A 24,703-nucleotide genomic window follows, 5' to 3' on the forward strand; every position below is an offset into this window, starting at 1 on the left:
ATTTGTTTGGCCAGAAGGGGGAGGCAAAATTTCCAGAGTTGACAACAGAGAAAAAAGCTGGCTAGACAAATTTCAAATAATCCAGAGTACAAGGAGCAAAGAATTTACATTCTGGAGTAGCTAGAGAGAAAGTTTAAAACTCAGGCTGAGAGTTCACTACAAAGTGTCATGCTAATGAGCTTCTACTTGATCCTCTGAGCAGAAAGGAGCCAACCAAGGTTTCAAGCAAGAAAATGACGTGAGCAGATCTGTTTTAGGAAGATAATTTTGACAGTGGTGTGGCTCGGCTGGAGGCAGGAGAACATTTACAACACGGAGTTAGTCAGGAGTAGATATGATAATTCAAGTGAAATACAGCAGGATAGGGGAGTTGGGGAGAAACAGTGAAGACACCCAAAAGAAGAATTAAGAGGATTTAGTGACCAATGAAAGGAAAAAAGGAGGCATGAAGAATGCCTCTGACTTCTGACTTGCGTAACTGGATGGCTTTTAATGCTGTTGATCAAGTCACAGAAGTCAGGGACACAAAAACTAGTAAGTGTGGACGGAGTGAGGTAAACAAATTTTAAAAAGGCACACAGGACCCTGATATTAATGTCAGCTACAGGTGAGGACAACCAATAAAGTTTAAAGACCTGGACTTTTTTAAACTACAAGAGTACTTAGACAATCTTCATAAATGTACCCCTTACTGCTTCATTTACCTCCAAAGCTCCTGCTTTTTGCCCTTGGCCTTTTAGTCAGTTGCATAAAAAACTATGGGTTGATATTTAAATACCCATGCATTTATATTTTAAAATGACCTTTTACGAGGAAAAGTTGCTGCTGAAAAACAGTAATAACAACTTACTTAATGAGGGCTGATTAGAATATAATAAACAACAGTAACGTCATTTTGTGCTCCACAAAACTGAAACTGGCAAGATGGGAAAGTATACTCTTCATTTTCACACAAGCTTACCGCTAACAGCTGCATGCTGTTTCAGATACTCGCGTCTCACATTGATATTTTTTACCAGACACTGCCTGGCATGAGCTCTTCTTTCTTTTACAGGGTCTTTTGCACAAAGTGCACAAATTGCCATATACTCAAGTGGAAGCCGTAATCGAGAAAGGCCTTTGTGAAGTTTCTGAGCAAACACTTGTCTTACTTGATAGCATTCATCCTGGAAGACATAATTATTCCACATGTTACCTACATGGTATCAGAGGAAGTAACAATTTTGGATAGGAAATCCACTATATCAGGTAATCAGAAGAATAAACATAGCACGTGTACCCACAACCAGTGCTCCAGTTCACAGGACTAAGATGTGACAAGTTAATATGGAGGCCAGAGTGATAACTTGGACCTTAAAATGACTACCAGCTACCTGTGTGAGAACACACTGAATAGATAAAAACTAGTATACATTAATCCACCTTAACTTAAATGAGATATGTAAAAACAAGTCTGAACACTATCTTTTATTTACCTTTTTCATTTACTAAGATAAAACTCTGTCCAATTTATATATTTAGTTCTATCATTTAAAAAAACTGTTCAGATTAAAATGCACAACTCCGAAGGCAGGAGTTACTAATCCATTTCAGCAACATCACATTCCTCTTAGTTAACTGCTCATCACTGTGCCTGCTTTTCTCACACCACTCGTTCTCCTAAACCACCCACCTCCACTCTAGAAGCTAACCCGTCCTCATCTTCAAGGACAGCTCCCATATCTTCTAGAAATCACTGTGTAAATCTTTATCCTGAACCCTCTGTGCATATCTAGTACTTTGCTCTGCTAGTACTCTGTGCATATCTCCAGCCTAGGATTTCAGTTCAGTTCAGTCGCTCAGTCGTGTCCGACTCTTTGCGACCCCATGAATCACAGCACGCCAGGCCTCCCTGTCCATCACCAACTCCCGGAGTTCACTCAGACTCACGTCCATCGAGTCAGTGATGCCATCCAGCCATCTCATCCTCTGCCATCCCCTTCTCCTCCTGCCCCCAACCCCTCCCAGCATCAGAGTCTTTTCCAATGAGTCAACTCTTCGCATGAGGTGGCCAAAGTACTGGAGTCTCAGCTTTAGCATCATTCCCTCCAAAGAAATCCCAGGGCTGATCTCCTTCAGAATGGACTGGTTGGATCTCCTTGCAGTCCAAGGGACTCTCAAGAGTCTTCTCCAACACCACAGTTCAAAAGCATCAATTCTTTGGCGCTCTGCCTTCTTCACAGTCCAACTCTCACATCCATACATGACCACAGGAAAACCATAGCCTTGACTAGACGGACCTTTGTTGGCAAAGTAATGTTTCTGCTTTTGAATATGCTATCTAGGCTGGTCATAACCTTCCTTCCAAGGAGTAAGCGTCTTTTAATTTCATGGCTGCAGTCACCATTTGCAGTGATTTGGGAGCCCAAAAAAATAAAGTCTGACACTGTTTCCACTGTTTCCCCATCTATTTCCCATGAAGTGATGGGACCGGATGCCATGATCTTTGTTTTCTCAATGTTGAGCTAGCATTTAGTACACAGTATGAAAAGGACTGGTTTATCTGTCTTATGCAGTGCTATTTCTTGAAGCCAAGCACTGAGATTTTATTCCTCTTTGTGCCTCAAAACCTAACACAGTGTCTGCTACACATTATGAGAATTTTTTCTAAACTATAGGGAAAAGCTCAATATGACTTTTGAACCATATATGAGATATACAAAGACTTTCATTATTACACTCCATCAATGAACATAATGTGTGGTGTGTTTCATATTATTGCAACTGTATGTTTATTTCTTCTATCTAGAATGCTAATTTTGCTTTTCTTCAAAACCCAGGTTGCAACATCTTGCCCTTATCTTTAAATCCTTATTTTGTGCATCTTCTTTCATTTACTTTAAACCTCAGTTTACTACAATACCAAACACCCACTTTTTAAAAAAGTAGTCAAGTGCAGCTTCTATGGAGAATAGTATGGAGGTTCCTCAAAAAACTGAAAGTAGAGTCACCATACAATCCAGTAATCCCACTCCCAAGCACATAATCAGCAAAACCATAGTTCAGAAAGAGACCTGCATCACCACGCTTACGGTAGTGCTGGTTACGACAGCCAAGACCTGGAGACACCGGAAAGGCCCATCCACAGACGAATGACAATACAACTCAGCCGTAAAATTAATCAAATACTGCCACTTTGCAGCAGCAGGAATGGACCTGTGGATTGCCATACCAAGTGAAGTAGGTAGGTCAGAAAGATACTATCACTTACATGTGGAATCTAAAATAAGACACAAATGAACCTACCTACAAAACAGAACAGACACACAGAACAGACTTATGGCTGGTTGCCAAGGGGGAAGGTGGAGAGGGGGAGGGAGGAAATGGTAGTTTTGGGTTAGCAGATGCAAAGCATTATACACAGAATGGATAACAAGGTTCTACTCGATAGCACAGGGAACTAGATTCAGTATTCTGTGATAAACCATAACGGAAAAGAATATAAAAAGAATGTGTGTGTGTGTGCACTACTGAATTATTTGGCTATATAGCAGAAATTAACACACTATAAATCAACTATACTTCAATTAAAAAAAATAGTAATCAATAGACAGAACTACTATCTGTTATCTATCCTTATACTCCACAAAACAAAATTAAACTTATATTACCCCTTCCTCATTATTACTCCTATAAGGAGAGTAATTTTCAGTATCCAATTATTCATTATGAAAATATCCAATTACAAACAAACAATATAATTAAAAGTCAATATATCACAAATATATTCACAAATGAACAAGCTACTTGTAAGAATATATTATAGATACAAACTAGTCAATATTATACTGGAGAAGAGAATGGTTACCCATGCCAGTATTCTTGCCTGGAGAATGCCATGGACAGGAGTCTGGGGAGCTATTGTCTATGGGGTTGCAGAGAGACAGACATGACTGAGCAACTCTCACTTTCACTCAATACTATTATCTAATATAATAAGCTATAGTGGAATATAACCGCAGAAGCAACCGGCATCACTACACTAGTCATACCTAAAACTAACACAATACTGTAAATTAAATATACCTCAATAAAGCAAGCAAGCAAACAACAACAAAACACTGAAGAGCACTCAAATATCCCTCCACACTACTTAGATACATTTCCAAAGCCATGTTTTTGTCATTCTTCAGTAATCACTGACGATCTAATAGTACAATGCAAATTAATTACAATGTCAACTGTGAATCACAGCAAAGGTAGGAGAGTTTCAAAAGGTCATTAAGATAATGTTAGAAAAAAACTGTCCAATCATATGCAAGGCAATTGACATTTAACAACAAAATATGAGAAAATTGACAAGAATGATGATCCAATGGCTACAGCGAAAGAGAATCACCTAAATAAAGATTTAAAAGATGTGCTCCTGGGAAATGAGGAAGTCTTCCAATGTTTGCTCTTATTTTTGCAAAGATTTACCCTTTTCACTAGTTTATAAAAAATAATATGAAGTAAAGAACATATTTATCCTTTCAACTAGGTTATTAAACCAGTCAATCTAAAGGAAATCAACCCTGAATATCCAATGGAAGGACTGATACTGAAGCTGAAACTCCAATACTTTGGCCACTGATACAAAGAGCCAACTCATTAGAAAAGACCCTGATTCTGGGAAAGATTGAAGACAGGAGGAAAAGTGGATGACAGAGGACAAGATGACTGGATGGCATCACTGACTCAATGGACATGAGTTTGGGTAAGCTCCAAGAGACGGTGAAGGACAGGGAAGCCTGGTGTGCTGCAGTCCATGGGGTCACAGAGTCAGACATAACTGAGCAACTGAACAACAAGGCTATTAAAAATACGAAGTAAAGATTTACACTTTGACTAGGTTATAAAAACATGTGAAGCAGAGGATAGAGTGACACAATTTTTATCAGGAAAAATACACTCTCAAAAAAGCAGACACTTTATACTTTCATGTTTATGGTTATAACCAGTAATTGGTTCAATATAAGGAAAGTGAAAGTGAAAGTCAACTCAGTCGTGTCCAGCTCTTTGCGACCCCATGGACTATACAATCCAGAGAATTCTCCAGGCCAGAATATGGGTAGCCTTTCTCTTCTCCAGGGGATCTTCCCAACCCAGGGATTGAACCCAGATCTCCCGTACTGCAGACAGATTCTTTACCAGCTGAGCCACAAGGGATCTACTACTACCAAATTCTTTTCTGAGATAAAGTTCCAATCAAAGCTTTTACTCCCTACTAAGAAATTCATTTTAGTCTGCATATTAAATAAACTTTTGTGTTAATTTCTGCTGTACAGCAAAGTATACGTTTTAAGTGTAAATTATTCTCAGTTATTTGTAGTATCTTGTAAATAGTTCAATTATTGTGTGTATTACATTGTATTAACAGCACTTATATTTTCTGTTCTCCTAAGAGCTTATCTTCTTAAGGGCTATAGCCATGACTCACCTTTGTATCTGAAGAACCTAGAACAATGCATAGCACATAGAAGTACACAGTAAATTTTCATGAAGTGCATTCAAATTCTAAAATACCTAGACTGGCCTGGAGAATTGTAAAACTGTATAGTCCATGGGGTCGCAAAGAGTCAGACATGACTGATTGACTTTCAAGGGCTTCCCCGGTGGCTCAGCTGGTCAAGAATCTGCCTGCCTGCAATGAAGGAAACCTGGGTTCGATCCCTGGGTTGGGAAGATCCCCTGGAGAAAGGAAAGGCTACCCACGCCAGTATTCTGGCCCGGACAATTCCATGGGCTGTATAATCCATGGGGTTGCAAAGTGTTGGACACAACTGGGCCACTTTTGCTTTCAAGATTGGTATTATTGAATTTTTATTCTTCCAGATTTACTTTCTATTCAAATGCATGACAAAGGCCACTGAGATACAACATTGCCTTTAAAGAGCTGAACTCAAGTAAACACAAATAAACCATAGGCATGTAACTAAGACAAGGCAAGTAAGTATGTATCGGGACTGTAGATAAAATCTGTAGGGGATCCAAAGGAGATCTATTGTATGAATTAGAGCTAGTTTCGTGGAGAAGATTGTGTCTGAGCCTTGATTTGCAGAAAGGGTTGGATTTGGGTATGCAGAAATGAAGACGGTGAAAATAAAATTAGAGGGAGGCAAACTACAGGTACATAAAAGAAAAAAAATGTTTGGCTTCACTGAAATAAACATAGGTAAAGGGTGGTGTGCTAAACAGAATTTTAAAATGTATCAGATCAGATCAGATCAGTCGCTTAGTCGTGTCCAACTCTTTGCGACCCCATGAATCGCAGCACGCCAGGCCTCCCTGTCCATCACCAACTCCCCGAGTTCACTCAGACTCACGTCCATCGAGTCAGTGATGCCATCCAGCCATCTCATCCTCTGCCGTCCCCTTCTCCTCTTGCCCCCAATCCCTCCTAGCATCAGAGTCTTTTCCAATGAGTCAACTCTTCGCATGAGGTGGCCAAAGTATTGGAGTTTCAACTTTAGCATCATTCCTTCCAAAGAAATCCCAGGGCTGATCTCCTTCAGAATGGACTAGCTGGATCTCCTTGCAGTCCAAGGGACTCTCAAGAGTCTTCTCCAACACCACAGTTCAAAGGGATCAATTGTTCTGCGCTCAGCCTTCTTCACAGTCCAACTCTCACATCCATACATGACCACTGGAAAAAACAAAGCCTTGACCAGACGAACCTTTGTTGGCAAAGTAATGTCTCTGCTTTTGAATATGCTATCTAGGTTGGTCATAACTTTCCTTCCAAGGAGTAAGCATCTTTTAATTCCATGGCTGCAGTCACCATCTGCAGTGATTTTGGAGCCCCCCAAAATAAAGTCTGACACTGTTTCTGCTGTTTCCCCATCTATTTCCCATGAAGTGATGGGACTGGATGCCATGATCTTCGTTTTCTGAATGTTGAGCTTTAAGCCAACTTTTTCACTCTCCTCTTTCACTTTCATCAAGAGGCTTTTGAGTTCCTCTTTACTTTCTGCCATAAGGGTGGTGTCATCTGCATATCTGAGGTTATTGATATTTCTCCCGGCAATCTTGATTCCAGCTTGTGTTCCTTCCAGTCCATATGCAGGTCCAAATATTAGAAGGGCTTGAATGGCCTTCTAGGTAAAATATATGCAATTTTTCTTTCTTATGAGTACAAGCCCATAAATATTTCTGACCAGGGGAATAACATGACCAGAAGTTGATAGGGAAATTTAACCCACCATAGAAAAGTCTCCCAATGGCACAGATGACAGCTAACGATGGGTACAGCAATCAGAATGGTTAAGGTTAAGAAGGTATGAATAAAAAAGATGTAATAGATATCAAAGGACAGAATTATCTAGATATCAAAGGACAGAATTATCTGTACTTTTGTGACAAGGTGCAAACACAAGCAAATAGTCAAATATAAATCATGCTTTTAGGTCTAAGAAATGCCATTCACCTTTACTTAATGTTTACTCAGGTTCTCTGTGTGTCAGGAAAGAATAGATTTGGGAGAGATTCAGTCTTACGTTCTCAGGAAATAAAAGTTTGAAATTTCTGTTTGGCATTGGAAGTGGGTCCAGAAACTTGAGAAGGGCCAAAAAATGTAGTCGTGAAGTATGACAAAAATCAGGAGACAAAAGCCAAAAAAAAATATTTCAAAAATAAAGGTGCAATGAGTTGTGTCAAATGATGCCAAAAGGACATGTATAATAAAGATTAAGACCATTGGACTGGGGGACTTAATTAGGTCATTTTTGGAAAACAGTGAAAGCAAATGCTAAAACGTGAGCAGGTTAGAGTGAGAGGATAAGACAGCAGAGACAAGCCTGTGGTTGAAAGGAACAACAAAATTAGGAAAAAGCTTTGTTTACAATAGGGTAATCCCATATTTGTAAATTGTGAGAATGTGCTAATAATTAACGTTTTACAATGAATACATGTTTCACAGTCAACAGAATTCTAAAACAACCTTTAAACTTAGGTAATCTGAACTTTCGCATTGGGAATTTGATGACTGAGACAGTAACATATACAGTATCCTAGAAAACAAAGTCTCTAGAATTTAACAAGCATGGATGTTCTCTGGACAGAATGGACATTTAACTGATGATCTGCACATACTGACTACACACAGCAAGTTTCAAACAAAGTCCATCTTTCTTAACATCCATACTTGCCCTTATTTTTTAAAAAAATTTCTACTTAACAACCAATACCACTAACACCCTAAGAAATATCAGACCAAGAGTCCAATAAATCGATAGACTGCAAGTACTACCAATTTGAAAAATTAATTACATACGTTGTTTTCTAAGAAATTTAATATGTTATTTTTTAAACAATTCTCATTTTATGGCAAAATAAGGTTATCTCCAAAATTAAAGAGGGAATAGTAAACCAGAAAATTACGGGCTTCGCAAAAATCTCATTTCTCATATTGACTAGTCAAGTATCTGAATAATAGTACCAAAACTAAAATCATAATAAACAGATGTTTTAAATACTGAAGTACCACAAGTACTAAAAGTCAAAGAACACAAAGAATCATGTTCTGTACAACCAACCATTTTCCTTACATTGATAGCTAAAGCACACAGCTGATACTGTTCTAACGTGATAATCTCATGGTAACAGGGCTCCTGGGCCAGCTTCACAATTGCGCTCCCAGCAGCGAGTCTCAGGCGTGACATATCTGGTTTACTGAAAAATAAGCAAGAAAGAATATGAATTAGATTTCTAAACATCTGCACAAGAATATTCCTACTTTGTGTATCTAATTTTATAAAAATTCCTCTGGCCTAAAAAAAAAAGGCAGAAAACAATTCAGTGATACTGACCACTATATTATGTTTGGAAGATGGTGTCCAACAGAACAAAATTCTTTGCTTGAACACAAGTCTAAGCTAGTCATTGAATTCTCTTGTTCTATACAGAAAGCTTTCAGCCAAGCCTAGGACGAATCTATTTGTATGTTCAGTTATTAGGTCTCAAGTCTTCCACTATGGATTTTTTCGGGGATATGTGTTTACTTATGTATTACGCACAAAATATCATAACTTGCTGATCATTCAACTAAAACTATGGTGTTAAGTACAAAAGAAGTTAACATAAAAGCAGGTACAGTAGATTAAAAAAATTACTATTTTTAGCTAGTATTCAATTTTGAAATATCATCAAGAGCCTCTTTTTAAGGGAAGAAAATCTGTCGTAAGATGGGATATATTTCAGCAATTAGGAAATTCTTGACTAGTAAATATATTTAAATAATCCTTCCTAATACAGAGACATATCAGATGAATTACTGATTCACTGAAATATTGTAAGGAGGGAAGTTGTAACTACTTAATTAGGACTCCCTATATAGCTCCATAGTAAAACATTATTATTTACTATACATACAACAAATACACCATAATGAGAGGGATGTGAAAGAGATAAATCTTAATCTTCCAGGATGCAAAAAAAAAAAAACTTAATCTTCCAAGATCTAAAGATCTAGTTGGTTTAAGACTCTTCCTTTATCTTTCTAACAATTATGTAAAAATATTTACAGAGTGTATGACAACATTAAAGGTTCTGAAGTTACAGGTTGCAGAGATATTTTCAGTTCATCAACAGCAATATTTCAAGTAGTTATTATAAGATAAATCACTCAACCACTGCTAAGGAAAATCTGATTTCCTTGTTGGAATTTAGTAAATTTAAAAAGTAACTAATTAAAATACTTTGTGTGTGTGTGTGTGTGCGCGCGCTCAGTCGTGTCTGACTCTTTGTGACCCCACGGAATGCAGCTTGCCAAGCTCTTCTGTCCATTACAACAATGTTTTTGAAGACTAGTTTAAGAACACAGACCCAACGAGAGCTCCTGCAGGTGGATGGGTCTGGCCTTAGCAGCTGTGGGCTTTGTGGGCACGTACACTCAGGGACTGGGCCAGGTCAAGGTCTGCAGTGCCTCCATAGCTCCCACAGCAGGTCCAGGGGTCCAGGTATGCAACTACTACAGTCTTGGGACCTGACTTCAGTGTATCTGCACTGGTGACCTTGTGAAAACAACTCCTGAGAGACACCAAGACCAACTGCCAGCATAGCCACGCTTGAGGTGAGGCGAAGGCAGTGCCAACAACAGTGCACTTTGTGAGTTCACACAAAAGGTGAAGCTGACACAACGGAGCATACTCACAGGTACACAGATCCAGTGGAACAATACTCAGTGGCTCCTCTTCTGGTAGGGGGTTCCAATCCTACCTCCCTTGTAGTGCAGATCAGAAATGGATCAGGGGCTTCTACTCCCAACAACTTGGGAGCAGACCCTGCCCCAACAGGGCAATGACAACCACAGACCAAAGAGGAGGCCCGGTTGACAGCTTGTGCAGGCTCTGGTCACTACAACATCTGTCACCGCTCCTATCAAGGGGATAATGGCCAGCATACACGGAAGAAACAGGCTGCAGGCATCCATACTAAAAAACAGCCCTCACACCAAAAAATATTAAACTCACACAGGCTACACAGGGTCACCCCCACAGAAAAACAGCCCTCAAAGACCACAGCAGGTAACTGCTCTAGACTCACAGAGCAAAAGAAATAAAAGTAAAATAAAGAAGCAGAAAAAGTGCTCTCCGTTAATAGAGAGAATTCCCCTTTTGAAAGAACAATGAAACAGACTTCTTCAGTCTAACAGACACTGAATTCAAAATGGAGAAAATGAATGAAAATACTACAGGAATTAAGAAAGGCCACTGATACAGATGCAGATTATTGTGAAAAGGAATTGGAAACTATAAGCAGGGGCCAAGGAAAAAAACAGAGAATTCATTAGAAGAGACCAAAGCTGAACTAAAGGCTATGGACAGCAGAAGGAATAATTTCCATTTATTTAAATGGAAAAATGAAAAATTTCCATTTTTCTGGAAGACAGAAAAATGGAAATTACCCAAGTAGATCAGCAGACAACCACCCCCTAAAAAAAGGCAATATAAGAGACCTATGGGATAATATGAAGCATTCAAATCTATGTATGATAGGGATTCCGGAAGAAAAAAAAGAAAGGGGAATGAACACGTCCTTGAAGAAATTATGGCTGAAAACTTACCAGGCCTAAAGAAAGAAACAGATATCCAAATAGAGGAAGCACAAAGTGCCCTTCACAAGATAAATCCAAACAGATTATACCAAGACACATTATAATAAAAGTGGCAAATGTTAAAGAGAGATTTTAAAGGCAGCAAGAGAAGAAAAGTTAACTACAAGGGAACCCCCAAAAGGCTATCAGCTCATTTCTCTACAGAAACACTGCACGCCATAAGGAAGTAGCAAGATATATTCAAAGTCCAAAAGTGAAGAATCTGCAACCCAAGATACTGTACCCAGCAAGACTATCCTATAGAATAGAAGGAGAAATAAAGAATTTCTCAGAAAAACAGTAACTTAAAGAATACAATACTAAACCTATCTTAAAGGAAATATTGAAAGGTCCTTTCTAAGTAGAAAAGATGCAAGAATCTATAAGAAAGAGAAAATCACAATTGGAAAGTAAATCACTGAAATAAGTACACAAATTCTTCAAAAAAATAAAATTACTGTGAAGCCAGTGATTACCAAAACGAACAGCAAAAGTGTCACTATGAGGATGTACAAGGACAACAAAATTATAAAATGTGGGAGAGGAGAGTAAAAAAATATAGATTTGTCTTTTCCTAGAATGTGTTTCAGTTTGTACGATTACCTAAATCTAAAGCAAGTAGGTATATGAACAGGTTTAATATATTTGAAAACTAGGGCAGGCACAAATCAAAAACATAACAACAGATTAACAAAAATCAAAAAGAAGAGAATACAAGAATAATACAAAAGAAAACCATCAAATCACAAACCTAAAGTCAGCAGATGGAAGGAAATAATAAAGATCAGAGAGGAAATAAATAAAACAGAGATTTAAAAACAATACCAAAAAAAAAAAAAAAATCAATAAAACCAAGAGCTGATTCTTTGACACGGCAAACAAAAATTGACAAACCTCTGACCGGGCTCAGCAAGAAGACAAGACTCAAATAAACAAAATAAGAAATGAAAGAGGAGAAATCACAACTCAAACTGCAGAAATACAAGGAAACTGAAAGAGAATTACTATGAACAATACTATGAACCTAGAAGAAAAGGACGACTTTTTAGAAACATACAGCCCACTAAAAAGCAAGAAGAAACAGATAACCAGACCAATCACTAGAAATGATACAGAATCTCTAATTAAGAAAACCAAACCAAAAACACTGCCTACAAACAAAACTTCAAGACCAGATGGCTTCACTGGGGAATTCTATAAAACATACAAAAAAGAACTTCTTAAACTCTTCCAAAAGAGTGAATAGGAAGAAAACACTCCCAGAGACATTCTATGAAGTCACCATCACCCTGAAGTCTGGCAATGAAGTTACCGAAACCAGACAAAGACACCATCAAAAAAGCAAATTACAGGTCAATATCTTTGATGAATAAACACAAAAGTTCTTAAAGTATCAGCAACCTGAATTCAACACATAAAAAAGGTCATACACCACAACCAAGCTAGATTCACCCCAGGGTCACAAAGACAGTTCAAATCATGCAAATCAATTAATGTGATACACCACATCAACAAAAGAAAGGATTAAAACCACATGATCATGTCAGTAGATACAGAATTGATACAAGTCAACATTCATTCATGATACAAAACCCTTATGAAAATAAGTACAGAGAGAACATAGCTCAACATAATAAAAGCTATTTATGATGAACCCACAGCCCATATAATATTCAACAGTAAGAACTTGAAAGCCTTCCCAGTATACTCTGGAAAAAAAGGATGCCCACTGTCACCACTTCACTTCAACATAGTATTGGAAGTCCCAGCTAAAGCAAAGTAGGAAATAAAAGGTATTCAAATTGGTAGAGAAGAGGTAAAAATTATTATTATATGCAGATGATACGACATAGAAAACTCTAAAGACTCCACACAGAAACTACTAGAACTGATAAATGAATTCAGCAAGGTAGAAGGAGACGAGATTAATATACAGAAACAGGCTGCATCTCTTTACAGCAACAGTAAAATATCAGAAAGTGAGTGTAAACAAACAATCCCTTTTAAAACTGTACCACCAAAATAAAATACTTAGGAATAAATCTGACCAAGGAAATGAAAGACTTATATGTTGAGAAATACAAAATATTAATAAAACTGAAGATGATTCAGAGAAATGGAAAAACATCCCATCTCTTGAATTGAGTTAATACTGTTATTAAAATGGCCATACTATTCAAAGCAATCTACAGATTTAAGGTTACACCTATCAAATTACCCATGAGACTTTTCACAGAATTAAAACAAATAATCCTAAAAGGTAAACGGAACCAAAAAAGATTCAGAATTGTCAGGTAATCCTGAGGAAAAGTATAAAGCAGGAGGCATTGTCCTCCAGACTTCAGACAATACAAAAAAGCTACCATAATCAAAACAGTATATTATTGGCACAAAAACAGACAAGTGGATCAATAGAACAGAACAGAGAGCCCAGAATAAATCCACAAACCTGTGAACAATTAATCTTTGACAAAGGAAGCAAGAATATTCAATGAGGAAAAGACAATCTCTTCATCAAGTGGTGCTGGGAAAGATGGACAACTGCATGTAAGTCAATCAAGTAAGAACACACTCTCACACCATACACAAAAATAAACTCAAAATGCCTTAAAGACTTAAAAACAAAACGACACGATAAAACTCACAGAAGAAAGCCTAAATATTCTGACATAACTCACACAATTGTTCACAGGTCAGGCTCCCAAGGCAATAGAAATAAAAGCAAAAATAAACAAATGGGACCTCATTAAACTTACAAGCTTTTGCAGCAAAGGAAACCACAAACAAAATGAAAAGACAACCTAGGGATAGGCAGAAAATATCTGCAAATGATGTGACAAATAACAGCTTTCTTTCCAAAATACAGAAACAGCTCATAAAACTCAACAACAAGCAAGCCAATCAAAAAATAAAAAATCTAAATATACATCTCTCCAAAGGAGACATACAGATGGCCAACAGGTACATGAAAAGATGCTCAATATTGCTGATTACTAGAGAAATGCAAATCAAAACTACAATGATGTACCACCTCACACCAGTCAGAATAGTCATCATTAAAAAGTATACAAACAACAAATGCTGGAGAGGGTGTGAAGAAAAGTTCCTTCACTGTGTAAGGACACTGTTCTTACACTGTTCGTAGGAATGTAGATCAGTGCAGCCACTATGGAAAACAATATGGAGGTTCTTCAAAAAACTAAAAACAAAGTTCCAGCAATTCCACTCCTGGGCATACATCAAGACAAAACTAACCTTAAAAAGATAAATGCACCCCTATGTTCACTATTTGCAATAGCTAAGACATGGAAACAGTGTAAATGTCCACCGACAGATGAATGGACAAAGAAGATATGGTACGTGTATTACAGTGGAATATTACTTAGCCATCAAAAAGATGAAATTCTGCCATTTGCGACATGAATGGACCTAGAGATTACCATACTAAGCAAAGTCAGAAAGAGAAAGACAAATACCATATGATATCACTTATATGTGGAATTTAAAATGTGACACAAATCACAAATCTACAAAGCAAAAACAAACTCACAGAAATAGAAAAAAGACATGTGGCTGCCAAGGGGGAGGAGGTGTAGAGGAGAAAAGGAGTGGGAGTTCGGGATTAGCAGAGGCAAACTTTCAGCTGTAGGATGGAGAAACAACAAGGCCCTACTGTATAGCACAGGGAACTATTTTCAACATCCTGTGACAAACTACAACGCAAAAGAATATGAAAAGGCATGTGTGTGTGTGTGTGTGTGTGTGTGTGTGTGTATTTAACTGAATCGCTTTGATGCACAGCAGAAATTGACACATTATTGTAAATCAACTGTACTTCATTAAATTTTTTTAAAAAATGCAGACAGATCCAATGTAATTCACACACACTTACAGAATTCAAGAACACATGTGATTATGTTAAAGAATACTATGAATAAAAACAGGTGGCATGAGACCTAAGTATGCACATAAATAATGTAATTAGTAAATTTGAGACAAAATGTATCAATACTAAGGAAATTTTACTAATTATTATGTAACTCTTGGATGCTAACATAAATTATAAGAGTAGAAGGTAGAGACAACTAATTTTACTGAAAAGGTAATAAATGAGTTATACATGTGGAATACCTTACAGAACTTTCTTTTTATTTGATCTGTTTGAGAAGAATGTGTTAATGCTAATATTCTATGCAAAAAGTACCGTATGCACAAAACATATAAGAAATGAAGCAAAGATGGCAAAGTATTAAGCAGCTGACAATTACCATTTATATTTGGTCCTAAAGACTTTAAGCTAGATGTGTACACACACACACATATATATATAAAAGGTGGGGGAAGTTACTCTTATATTTTTAACTACCAATAAGATGTTATAAATGGTACCTGTATTTTCACAGAGGACAAACTTCTAAATTTTAGCTAATTCTGACATAACCACTACCATCAATATATCTAATTACTATTTGCTGGGCAGTGTTTTAAATACATTAAATATACTACCTTTTTTGATTACCATAATAGCTAGATGAGATAGGCATTAATCATCATCTCTGTTTTATAGCTGAGGAAACTGAGGTACAGAGCAGTTACAGTAACTTGCTGAAAGGTACCAAGCTGCTAAGATGTGGTCCCAGGATTTGAATCTGGAATCCAGAGTTCATGTTTTCAATCACTAGACTATACATCTTTCAAACAAAACACAAACAAAAAGTATATGTATTTTTAATACTTTGTGTCAAGTGTATTTTCCACGTATGCATATATTTTTACTTCCAGAGAGCCAATTCCATTGCAAAAGACACTGATGTTGGCAAAGACTGATATCAAAAGGAGCAGGGGATGAGATGATTAGATAGAATCACCAACTCAATGGACATGAGTCTGAGCAAACTCCAGGAGACAGCGGAGGACAGAGGAGTTTGGTGTGCTGGAGTCCATGGGGTCGCAAAGAGTCAAACACGACTTAGCAAAACTAAACAACAACAACAATACTTCTGGAAACAGATTCAGATAAGCTGTTTTCTATTTGGTCTGTTCTTTTGTATTTAAATATTAACAAGAATGTAAAACACCAGTTACTGATTGGTACATTAACAGTTTCATATAAGGTATTAGAAAAAAGTAAACATCTACTGTTAAAAATACTTAAAAGCATTCAGCAGTAATCTGCACTAGACATGGGACTGTCATTTTGAAATAACCACTATACAAAAGCCTATTACAATAAAAGTATATGCATATCTACAAATCTGTATTATTTTCTTTAAAAAGAAACCATCATTCAAAAATTACATCAGATGTTAACATATTGTGTAATCCAAAGAATGCTGGAGCTGTATTTACATACCTAATTTTCCCTTGTTCTGTCAAGTCTCCATCACTGTGCAATATTGTTGTAAGCAATCTTAAAGTAGAAGTTCCTGATTTACTGTGATTATTTTTCATTCCAAGTAGCCATCGAACCATCATTTTAATAGCCTGAATCTATTTAAAATACAAATTGACACAACATTGCTACTGTTCAAAGAAACTCTACATTAGCTTTGAGAAAGAATGAAGAAATGTTTTTAATAGATGCGTTTTAAGAATAGGAAAGAAAAAATTATTTTTATTTGCATGTGTGAAGATAACTGAATGTTTTAAAAATGTCTCACGTTCCACCTCCTGGTAATTGACGAATGATTTATCTAAAAACTGGTTCTTCCTGCTTTTTAAAAAATGTTTCTCAACACTCTACCCTTTAGAATCCACAGTAAAATCATGTTAACTTCCCTAATCCATAAAGTTCCCAAATGCAAACCATATTTCATCTTTTGTGTCTAAGAGTTTATACCACCTTACATTTGTACTGCATTTTTCATAATTATGCAGTACTTACTATCAATATCAGTACTTTAATACCTGTTACTGCCTCTAATATTTGGAACAACCCTTTCTGAAGTGGTACAACACATTTTCTCTTTTTTACATATTACCTTACTTTTTATAGATCTGAAGCTTCAGAGCTAAATGGGTTTCAGACTATGGTATGTGGCTTACACTCTTCAGATTCTCTTCCTTGGCCACTTCATAACCATGAACTTAAGTGCAGGCAGCCTGCCTTCTAATACAGTGTTGTCCAACTACACAAAACTGCTGCTTGAGACCAATGCAGAGAAAACTGGTTCACACTTGAACTCAAAAGTTTCCAGCATCATTCATTGATGCTAAAGGAAGACTGCTCTACAGGTCTGGAGAAACAGTATCAGAATCTGAAACTGCAATAATGTGAAAAAGTAGTTCACAGTATGAAACATAAATATACAACAAAATTATTTATAAGAAAGTATAATTAGAAAAACAATATTTAATGTATTTGTTCTTGGCCTTCACACCTTGTAATATAGACTGAGGTCTATATTACAGACTACATACGGTTTTAGAGAGGTAATACTCCTACAGAAGCGATAAGCAATCTTTTATATACAACTTCTAACTCAAGAAATTACAGGTTGAATTTTTTTAAATAAAAATGTTTATCAAATCCCATGGAAAAGATGTGCGTGCATGCTCAGTTATGTCCAACTCTTTTGTGACTGTATGGGCTGTTGCCTGCCAGGCTCCTCTGTCCATGGGATTTCCCAGGCAAGAATACTGGAAACGGGTTGCCATTTCCTCCTCCAGGGTATGTTCCTGACCCAGGGATCGAACCCTCGTCTCCAGCACTGACAGGCAGATTCTTTCTCTTGCATTGGTAGGCTGATTCTTTACCACTAGTGCCACCTGGGAAGCCCTGATGAACAGTCTTAAAACCTGGATGACCATCTTTACTGAAAAGAGAAGGTACTTAAAGCCAGCATTGTCTTCTGCCATTAAAATATTGATATCTAAGAAAAAGTAACATGGAAGGAGTTTTCACTCTCTTTATTTTCCAAACTAGATTATGTGCAGCTCCCCAAAGTCTCAGGTTTCTCAGTATCACCCTATACTCTCATGGCCCAAAGGATGTCATAGAATAAACATAAAAACTTGAATTACTTCAATAGCCATATCTTTATAACAGGAACTATTAACACCTATAATATAATAATAATAGGGTAAGTAGATTAAAATCAGCAGATCTGTGCATGTCACTCACTTTGACCATTGTTTCAGGTGAAACCTCTTCATCTGGAACCCAAAGCTTAGTTGTCTTTTTTCCTGGAAGCTAAACAAAAATTAAGGACTTTAAGATACAAATTCTCATATGTAATTAATATATAGAGAATGAATGAAATCTTTACCTTCTACAGCAACAGTCATTATATATGACTATGTTTTCTGTTACTTACGCAAAAAGTTTGAAAGACCTGTCTTCACTAGCACCAAAATGAACCTTATGCTTCCAGCTCCAGTTGGTTCTTTGCAAGTATGAGACAGGACTGACTTTAACAACTTATGTACACTTCCTTGCTTAACCCCCTTTAAGACTAATGTTTCATTTATTTAAGGCAGCCGGCAAGGAATAGGATAAAAATCAATGGAGCCAAAAAGGATACAGATGAGCCTTGAATAAGACAAGTTTGAACTGTGCAGGTCCACCAACATGTAGATTTTAAGTGAATACATACTACAGTAATACACTATATACAATCTATGTTTGACTGAATCACAAACGTCCAAGGAACCACATACAGAGAGCTGACTATAAACTGTAAAAAGATTTTTCCACAACACAAAGGGTTGGCAGCTTTAACTTTGATTTTGCTCAATGGTCAGCTATAGTTCATAAACAAGGGGAAAGGTAGCTGCAAAAAGTCTTGAGCAGGGAACAAATATAAAGGCTTGCATCTGAAGTAACAGAAAACATACATCAGTATCTTCCTACTTAAAGGCAACACACACTCACACCCACACACCCCACCCCACACCCATCCCTCTTACCCCGGTAGCTGGGCTGGGAAGCAAAAAAGTCAGTGTTAGTCAGTCATGTCCAACTCTTTGTGACCCCAAAGATTGTAGCCGGCCAGGATCCTCTGTCCAAGGAATTCTCCAGGCAAGTATCCTGGAGTGGGTAGCCATTCCCTTCTCCAGGGGATCCTCCTGACCCAGGGATCAAACCCAGGCCTCCTGCATTGTGTACTGTTTGCCGTCTGAGCCACCAGGGAAGCCCAGAAAACAAAACCAAAACCATAGAAAAATTTCAAAAAACAGAAAATATACAGCAAAAAGAAAACAAACAAAAAAACAGAGCTAGAGGATTGACATCTCCAGAAAAACACAGAAAACACCCTCCAAAAAGTCATCTTTTTAGAACAATCATAGAGTAATATGGAGATGATAAACTGAAAGTATTAAGAGATGTGAATTTACACTAGCAGCCAGGGAATAAGTAAGGTGATCAAAGAGCTGAACCCAATCTTGGAACACAGGAGATCTCATTTTCACCTCAACCTGACATGCGCAATTTCTAGTTGGAAACAGAAATTTGTCAAAGAGCACCTCAGATGACCTTCTAGCAACAGGATAGGTAGTTCCAATACAGAAGGCAAGTTCCCCAGACACACAGAGCTATTTACAAATAGTTTAAGGACCAAGTCTTCAGGAGAGAAGCACCTTCAAAGCATGAAGTGGAAATAATGAAAAAAAGAATCTCATTAGAAACATACTGACGAAATTTCTGAACCAAGAACATCCCCCAAAATCCCAAAGCTCCCATAGAGGAACCTACCAAAAAAAACAAGAACCAGATCAACTTCAGATTTCTTGGTGGCAAGACCACATGCCAAAAAACAATGTTCTGAATTTTCCACAGCCAAGAGAGTTGAAAAATAAAATTCTAATATTTAAGAATAGGGAGAAAAATATTTTCAGAAATCTTTCAAACTACAAGCCAGTTTGAAAGAATTATTCAAAGATGCCTTCCACATAAATATTTAATTCACAAGAAAATTCAATCAGCATAAATTATTACAAATAGAAAATAAAAAACATCGTAAGATCTTCCCTGGGTTGGGAAGATCCCCTGGAGAAGGAAATGGCCATCCACTCCAGTACTATTGCCTGGAAAATCCCATGGACAGAGGAGCCTGGCAGGCTACAGTCCATGGGGTCGCAAAGAGTCGGACACGACTGAGCGACTTCACTTTCACTTTCTTTTCACAAGATCAATAAACAGACAGGTTCAAAAATTTAAAAAAAAAAATAGATGCAATAAAACTAAAAACAAACACACAAAAAATCTAAAACTAATGGACAAATATACTAGTCAAGATGAAAAAGCATATAAATGGGGTATGGAGTTAAATGGGATACTAATATTTTAATAAAAAGTTTACTGACATATTTTTCTTTAATCTTATAAGATACAAAATTATGAACATCTGTAAAACTAGCAGGATAATGTCAAATAAACAAAAATGATTTTTTAAAAAAAGATTAAAAACTTCATCATTACAAAAGAACACGAATATACCTCTTTCAAAAACTGATAGATTAAGTTGAGATGAAAAAAAGTAAGTACAGGAAATACATGTAGAAATATAAGAAAATATGTAGCAATAAAATATTTATGGATAAGGAAACAATCAAAATGAGCCTTTCTCATAATTATGATGAAAAGTGAAAAAGAGTTTAGCACAAGATAATAAGATTAAAAACTATAAAATAACTGCACAAATTCACCACCAACAAAATTATTCTTAAAACTGAAATACCTAACAAAGCTGTATAAGAGAAATATTTAAATCTGCTTACAGAGAAAACTACAAAATTTTAATTAAAGACACACTGTAGATGAGCAAACTAAGCAGTGGGAAAAAATACAGGCTGTATAAGAATGATAGCACTGCAGATGATTGGAAGGAGAGAACACTCTAGAAATTATGCTGGGAAAGTTGGTTCTCCTAATGGAGAACAGAAAGAAATGGAGTTCTTGAGTCACAGCATACAACAAAAGCAAAAAAAATCAAAACCAGATGGATTAAAATTTTTATGTGTGAAAAGAAAACCTTAAAACTTTTAAAACAACGTATGAGAGACTATTTTTATGACAATGGCATAGGAAATAATTTCTTAAGATATAAAAAGCACTAACTACAAGATAAAAGAATGATAAATTTAGTTACATTAAAATTAATAACTTTTGTTCAAAGGACACTATGAAGGGAATAGAAAGACACACCATAAATAGGATTTTATACATTTTATGAACACACTTTAACATGTACCTGAAAAAAATATGTGTGTAAAGATTACCTGTGAGAAAAACATAAACAACTCAAGAAAGAAAAAAAGGCAAGACATCAAGAGGAATTTCAGGAAAGAGGCAACATGAATGATGACTAGACATAAACATTCTTAGTAATCAGGGAAATGCAAATTAAGAGATATTACTTTATATTAATTAGATGGACAAAAATTAAGTAATTTGACAATAATGTCATATGCTGCTGAAAGGAAAATAAGGTTTTACAACTAGTCTGAAAAATACTTCAGCAATAAATTGAAAAATTAAATGTATAGACTGATGGTCATAAGTATACCACTCTTGTGAATGTAACCTGGAGAAATTTGTACTCATATGCATCGGAAGGTTCTATAAAGAAGAAAAAAAAAATCACAGGAGCACTGTTTAAAACAAGAAAGAAATGGAAATATACCATGTGTCCATTAAGAAAATGAGATATACTTCACACAATGATATAATAAAGAGCAATGAATGAATGAACTACAGCTAGATTCAACATCAAGGGTTATTCTAAGAAACAAATCCATAATGATAACAGCAAGTCACTATATACCATATATTGATATATATATATCATAAACCTTAGGAACAAGCAAAACTAAACAGGTACATTGTTTTGAGATAAATATACAGTTAAATGGTGCTTTGTGGTTAGCTGGGGCAGGAAAAAAACAGAAAAGTTAGGAGAGTAACATCACCATGCTAACAGTTCTTGGGTATTGAAAAGAGAATAACTGAGATGTGAGCCTGGCACTAAAATTGCTTTTCTGATATATAAATGATGGCTGATTCTGAAAGTGAAAGAGGTTTAAAGGTTGAGCAATGTTTTGCATCACTGTCACAGAGCTAGAAGGAAAAAGAAAATGGAATTCTGAGTCCAATAAAGAGTAGAGTCTTTGACTGTGTGGATCACAACAAACTGTGGAAAATTCTGAAAGAGATGGGAATACCAGACCACCTGACCTGCCTCTTGAGAAACCTGTATGCAGGTCAGGAAGCAACAGTTAGAACTGGACATGGAAGAACAGACTGGTTCCAAATTGGGAAAGGAGTACATCAAGGCTGTGTATCATCACCCTGCTTATTTAACTTATATGCAGAGTATATCATGAGAAACGCTGGGCTGGAAGAAGCACAAGGTGGAATCAAGATTGTCGGGAGAAATATCAATAACCTCAGATATGCAGATGACACCACCCTTATGGCAGAAAGTGAAGAGGAACTCAAAAGCCTCTTGATGAAAGTGAGAGGAGAGTGAAAAAGTTGGCTTAAAGCTCAACATTCAGAAAACGAAGATCATGGCATCCAGTCCCATCACTTCATGGCAAATAGATGGGGAAACAGTGGAAACAATGTCAGACTTTATTTTTCTGGGCTCCAAAATCACTGCAGATGGTGACTGCAGCCATGAAATTAAAAGACGCTTGCTCCTTGCAAGGAAAGTTATGGTCAACCTAGACTGCATATTAAAAAGCACAGACATTACTTTGTCAACAAAGGTCTGTCTAGTCAAAGCTATGGTTTTTTCTGTGATCATGTATGGATGTGAGAGTTGGACTATAAAGAAAGCTGAGCACCGAAGAACTGATGCTTTTGAACTGTGGTGTGGGAGAAGACTCTTGAGAGTCCCTTGGACTACAAGGAGATCCAACCAGTTCATCCTAAGAGATCAGTCCTGGGTGTTCACTGGCAGGACTGATGTTGAAGCTGAAACTCCAATCCTTTGGCCACGTGATGCGAAGAGCTGACTCGCTGGAAAAGACCCTGATGCTGAGAAAGATTGAGGGCAGGAGGAGAAGGGAACGACAGAGGACGAGATGGTTGGATGGCATCACCGACTCAATGGACATGGGTTTGGGTGGACTCCAGGAGTTGGTGATGGACAGGGAAGTCTGGCATGCTGCAGTTCATGGGGTCGCAAAGAGTCGGACATGACTGAGCAACTGAACTGACTGACTTGCTAAACAACCTTGAGTTTTGGGTGGATCCCAAATAAAAACACCCTAAACATAAAAGTGATCAGAAAAACAATCAGCCTCTCAAAAACTGAAGCCCAGCTTCCAATCACTGCATTCTTGATTGAATGAAAATTATTTCAGAGCAGCTCAACTGCCTATCACAGAAGGAAAAATAGATCTTCTTTGGAAGAATTATAAAATTATCCACAGCTTCCAATTATCTCTATAACTTTTCATACACAAAGCGTGCAGCTCAATCAACAATAATGTGTGCAAGGTAAGACCTGACCAACAATCAAGCGAAAACCAGACAGAGAAAAAGAGCCACTGGAGATACAGATATTGAGACTAACTCACATAAATTTTAACATAATTAGAGGTGCTGAAAGATTAAATGGTAAGAAAAAGAATTCTGGCAGGGAACTAAAAATTTTATTTAAAAACTCTAAGGAAATTACAGGAAAAAATATATAAACATTGCAATTAAGAATTCAATTTTATGGGTTTAACATAAGACTCAACAAATCTGAAGAGAGGATGAGTAAATTCAAAGATGGGTCAGAAGAAAGCAAAAATGAAGCATGAGCAAGCAGAAACAGGTATACCTCGGAGATACTGCAGGTATGGTTCCAAGCAACCACAATAAAGCAAGTATTGCAATAAAGCAAGCTACACAATGTCCTGGTTTTCCAGTGTACAAAACGTTATGTTTACACGATAATATGGTCTATTAAGTGTGCAATAGCATCATGTCTAGAAAAACAATGAACAAACCTTAATACAAAAATATAAACGAAAAAGCTATAATAACTATTAATAGTAATGACTATTCAGGTCTTTCGCCCATTTAAAAAAATTGGGCTGTTTGTCTCGTTGTTGAGTTTTAAGCCTCTTATCAGATTTTATGATTTTTCAAATATTTTCTCCCATTCTGCAGGTTCATTTTTCACTTTTTTCAAATTAATAATTCTCTTTTTTTAAAAGGATATAATTGGCATATGACAAATCAGTTCTACAGGTATAATGATTCAGTATTTACATATATTGTGAAATGATCACCACAGTAAGTCTAGTGATTACCCATCACAACACAGCTACAATTTTTTTCCTATGATGAGACACTTTCAGACCTACTCTCAGCAGAAACTTTCAGATATATGAGGCAGTATTAATGATGATAGTCACCATGCTGTACATGACATTCCTTGACTTATTTTCTAACTGGAAGTCTGTACCTTTAGAATTCCTTTACCCAATTCACACATCCTTCATCCCTAGCCTCTGAAAACTACCACTGGATCTCTGTATCTATAAGTTTGAGAGTTTTTGTTGCTGTTATTTGCGGTTTTTAAAAATTTGACACTGCATGTAAGGAACATCACATGGTATTCATCTTTGTCTATTTAACTTAGCATAATGCCC

The 24,703-nt window shown here is 36.7% G+C and overlaps 1 protein-coding gene across 6 annotated transcripts in view; it reads right to left on the reverse strand.

Annotated features, from left to right (window-relative positions):
* Positions 1 to 24,703, reverse strand: part of PDS5B (PDS5 cohesin associated factor B) — a 192,437-nt gene that overhangs the window by 28,537 nt on the left and 139,197 nt on the right. For all 6 annotated transcript variants that reach the window (XM_025000064.2, XM_025000062.2, XM_025000061.2 and 3 more), the window contains exons 22-25: positions 18,234 to 18,302; positions 16,464 to 16,600; positions 8,565 to 8,688; positions 962 to 1,166 (exon numbers count right to left, since the gene is read on the reverse strand). In XM_025000064.2, the coding sequence (XP_024855832.1) occupies positions 962 to 1,166; positions 8,565 to 8,688; positions 16,464 to 16,600; positions 18,234 to 18,302 (535 nt within the window). The remainder of the gene's footprint in view (positions 1 to 961; positions 1,167 to 8,564; positions 8,689 to 16,463; positions 16,601 to 18,233; positions 18,303 to 24,703) is intronic.

Source organism: Bos taurus, chromosome 12 (genome assembly GCF_002263795.3).
Source record: "Bos taurus isolate L1 Dominette 01449 registration number 42190680 breed Hereford chromosome 12, ARS-UCD2.0, whole genome shotgun sequence".
NCBI lineage: Eukaryota > Metazoa > Chordata > Mammalia > Artiodactyla > Bovidae > Bos > Bos taurus.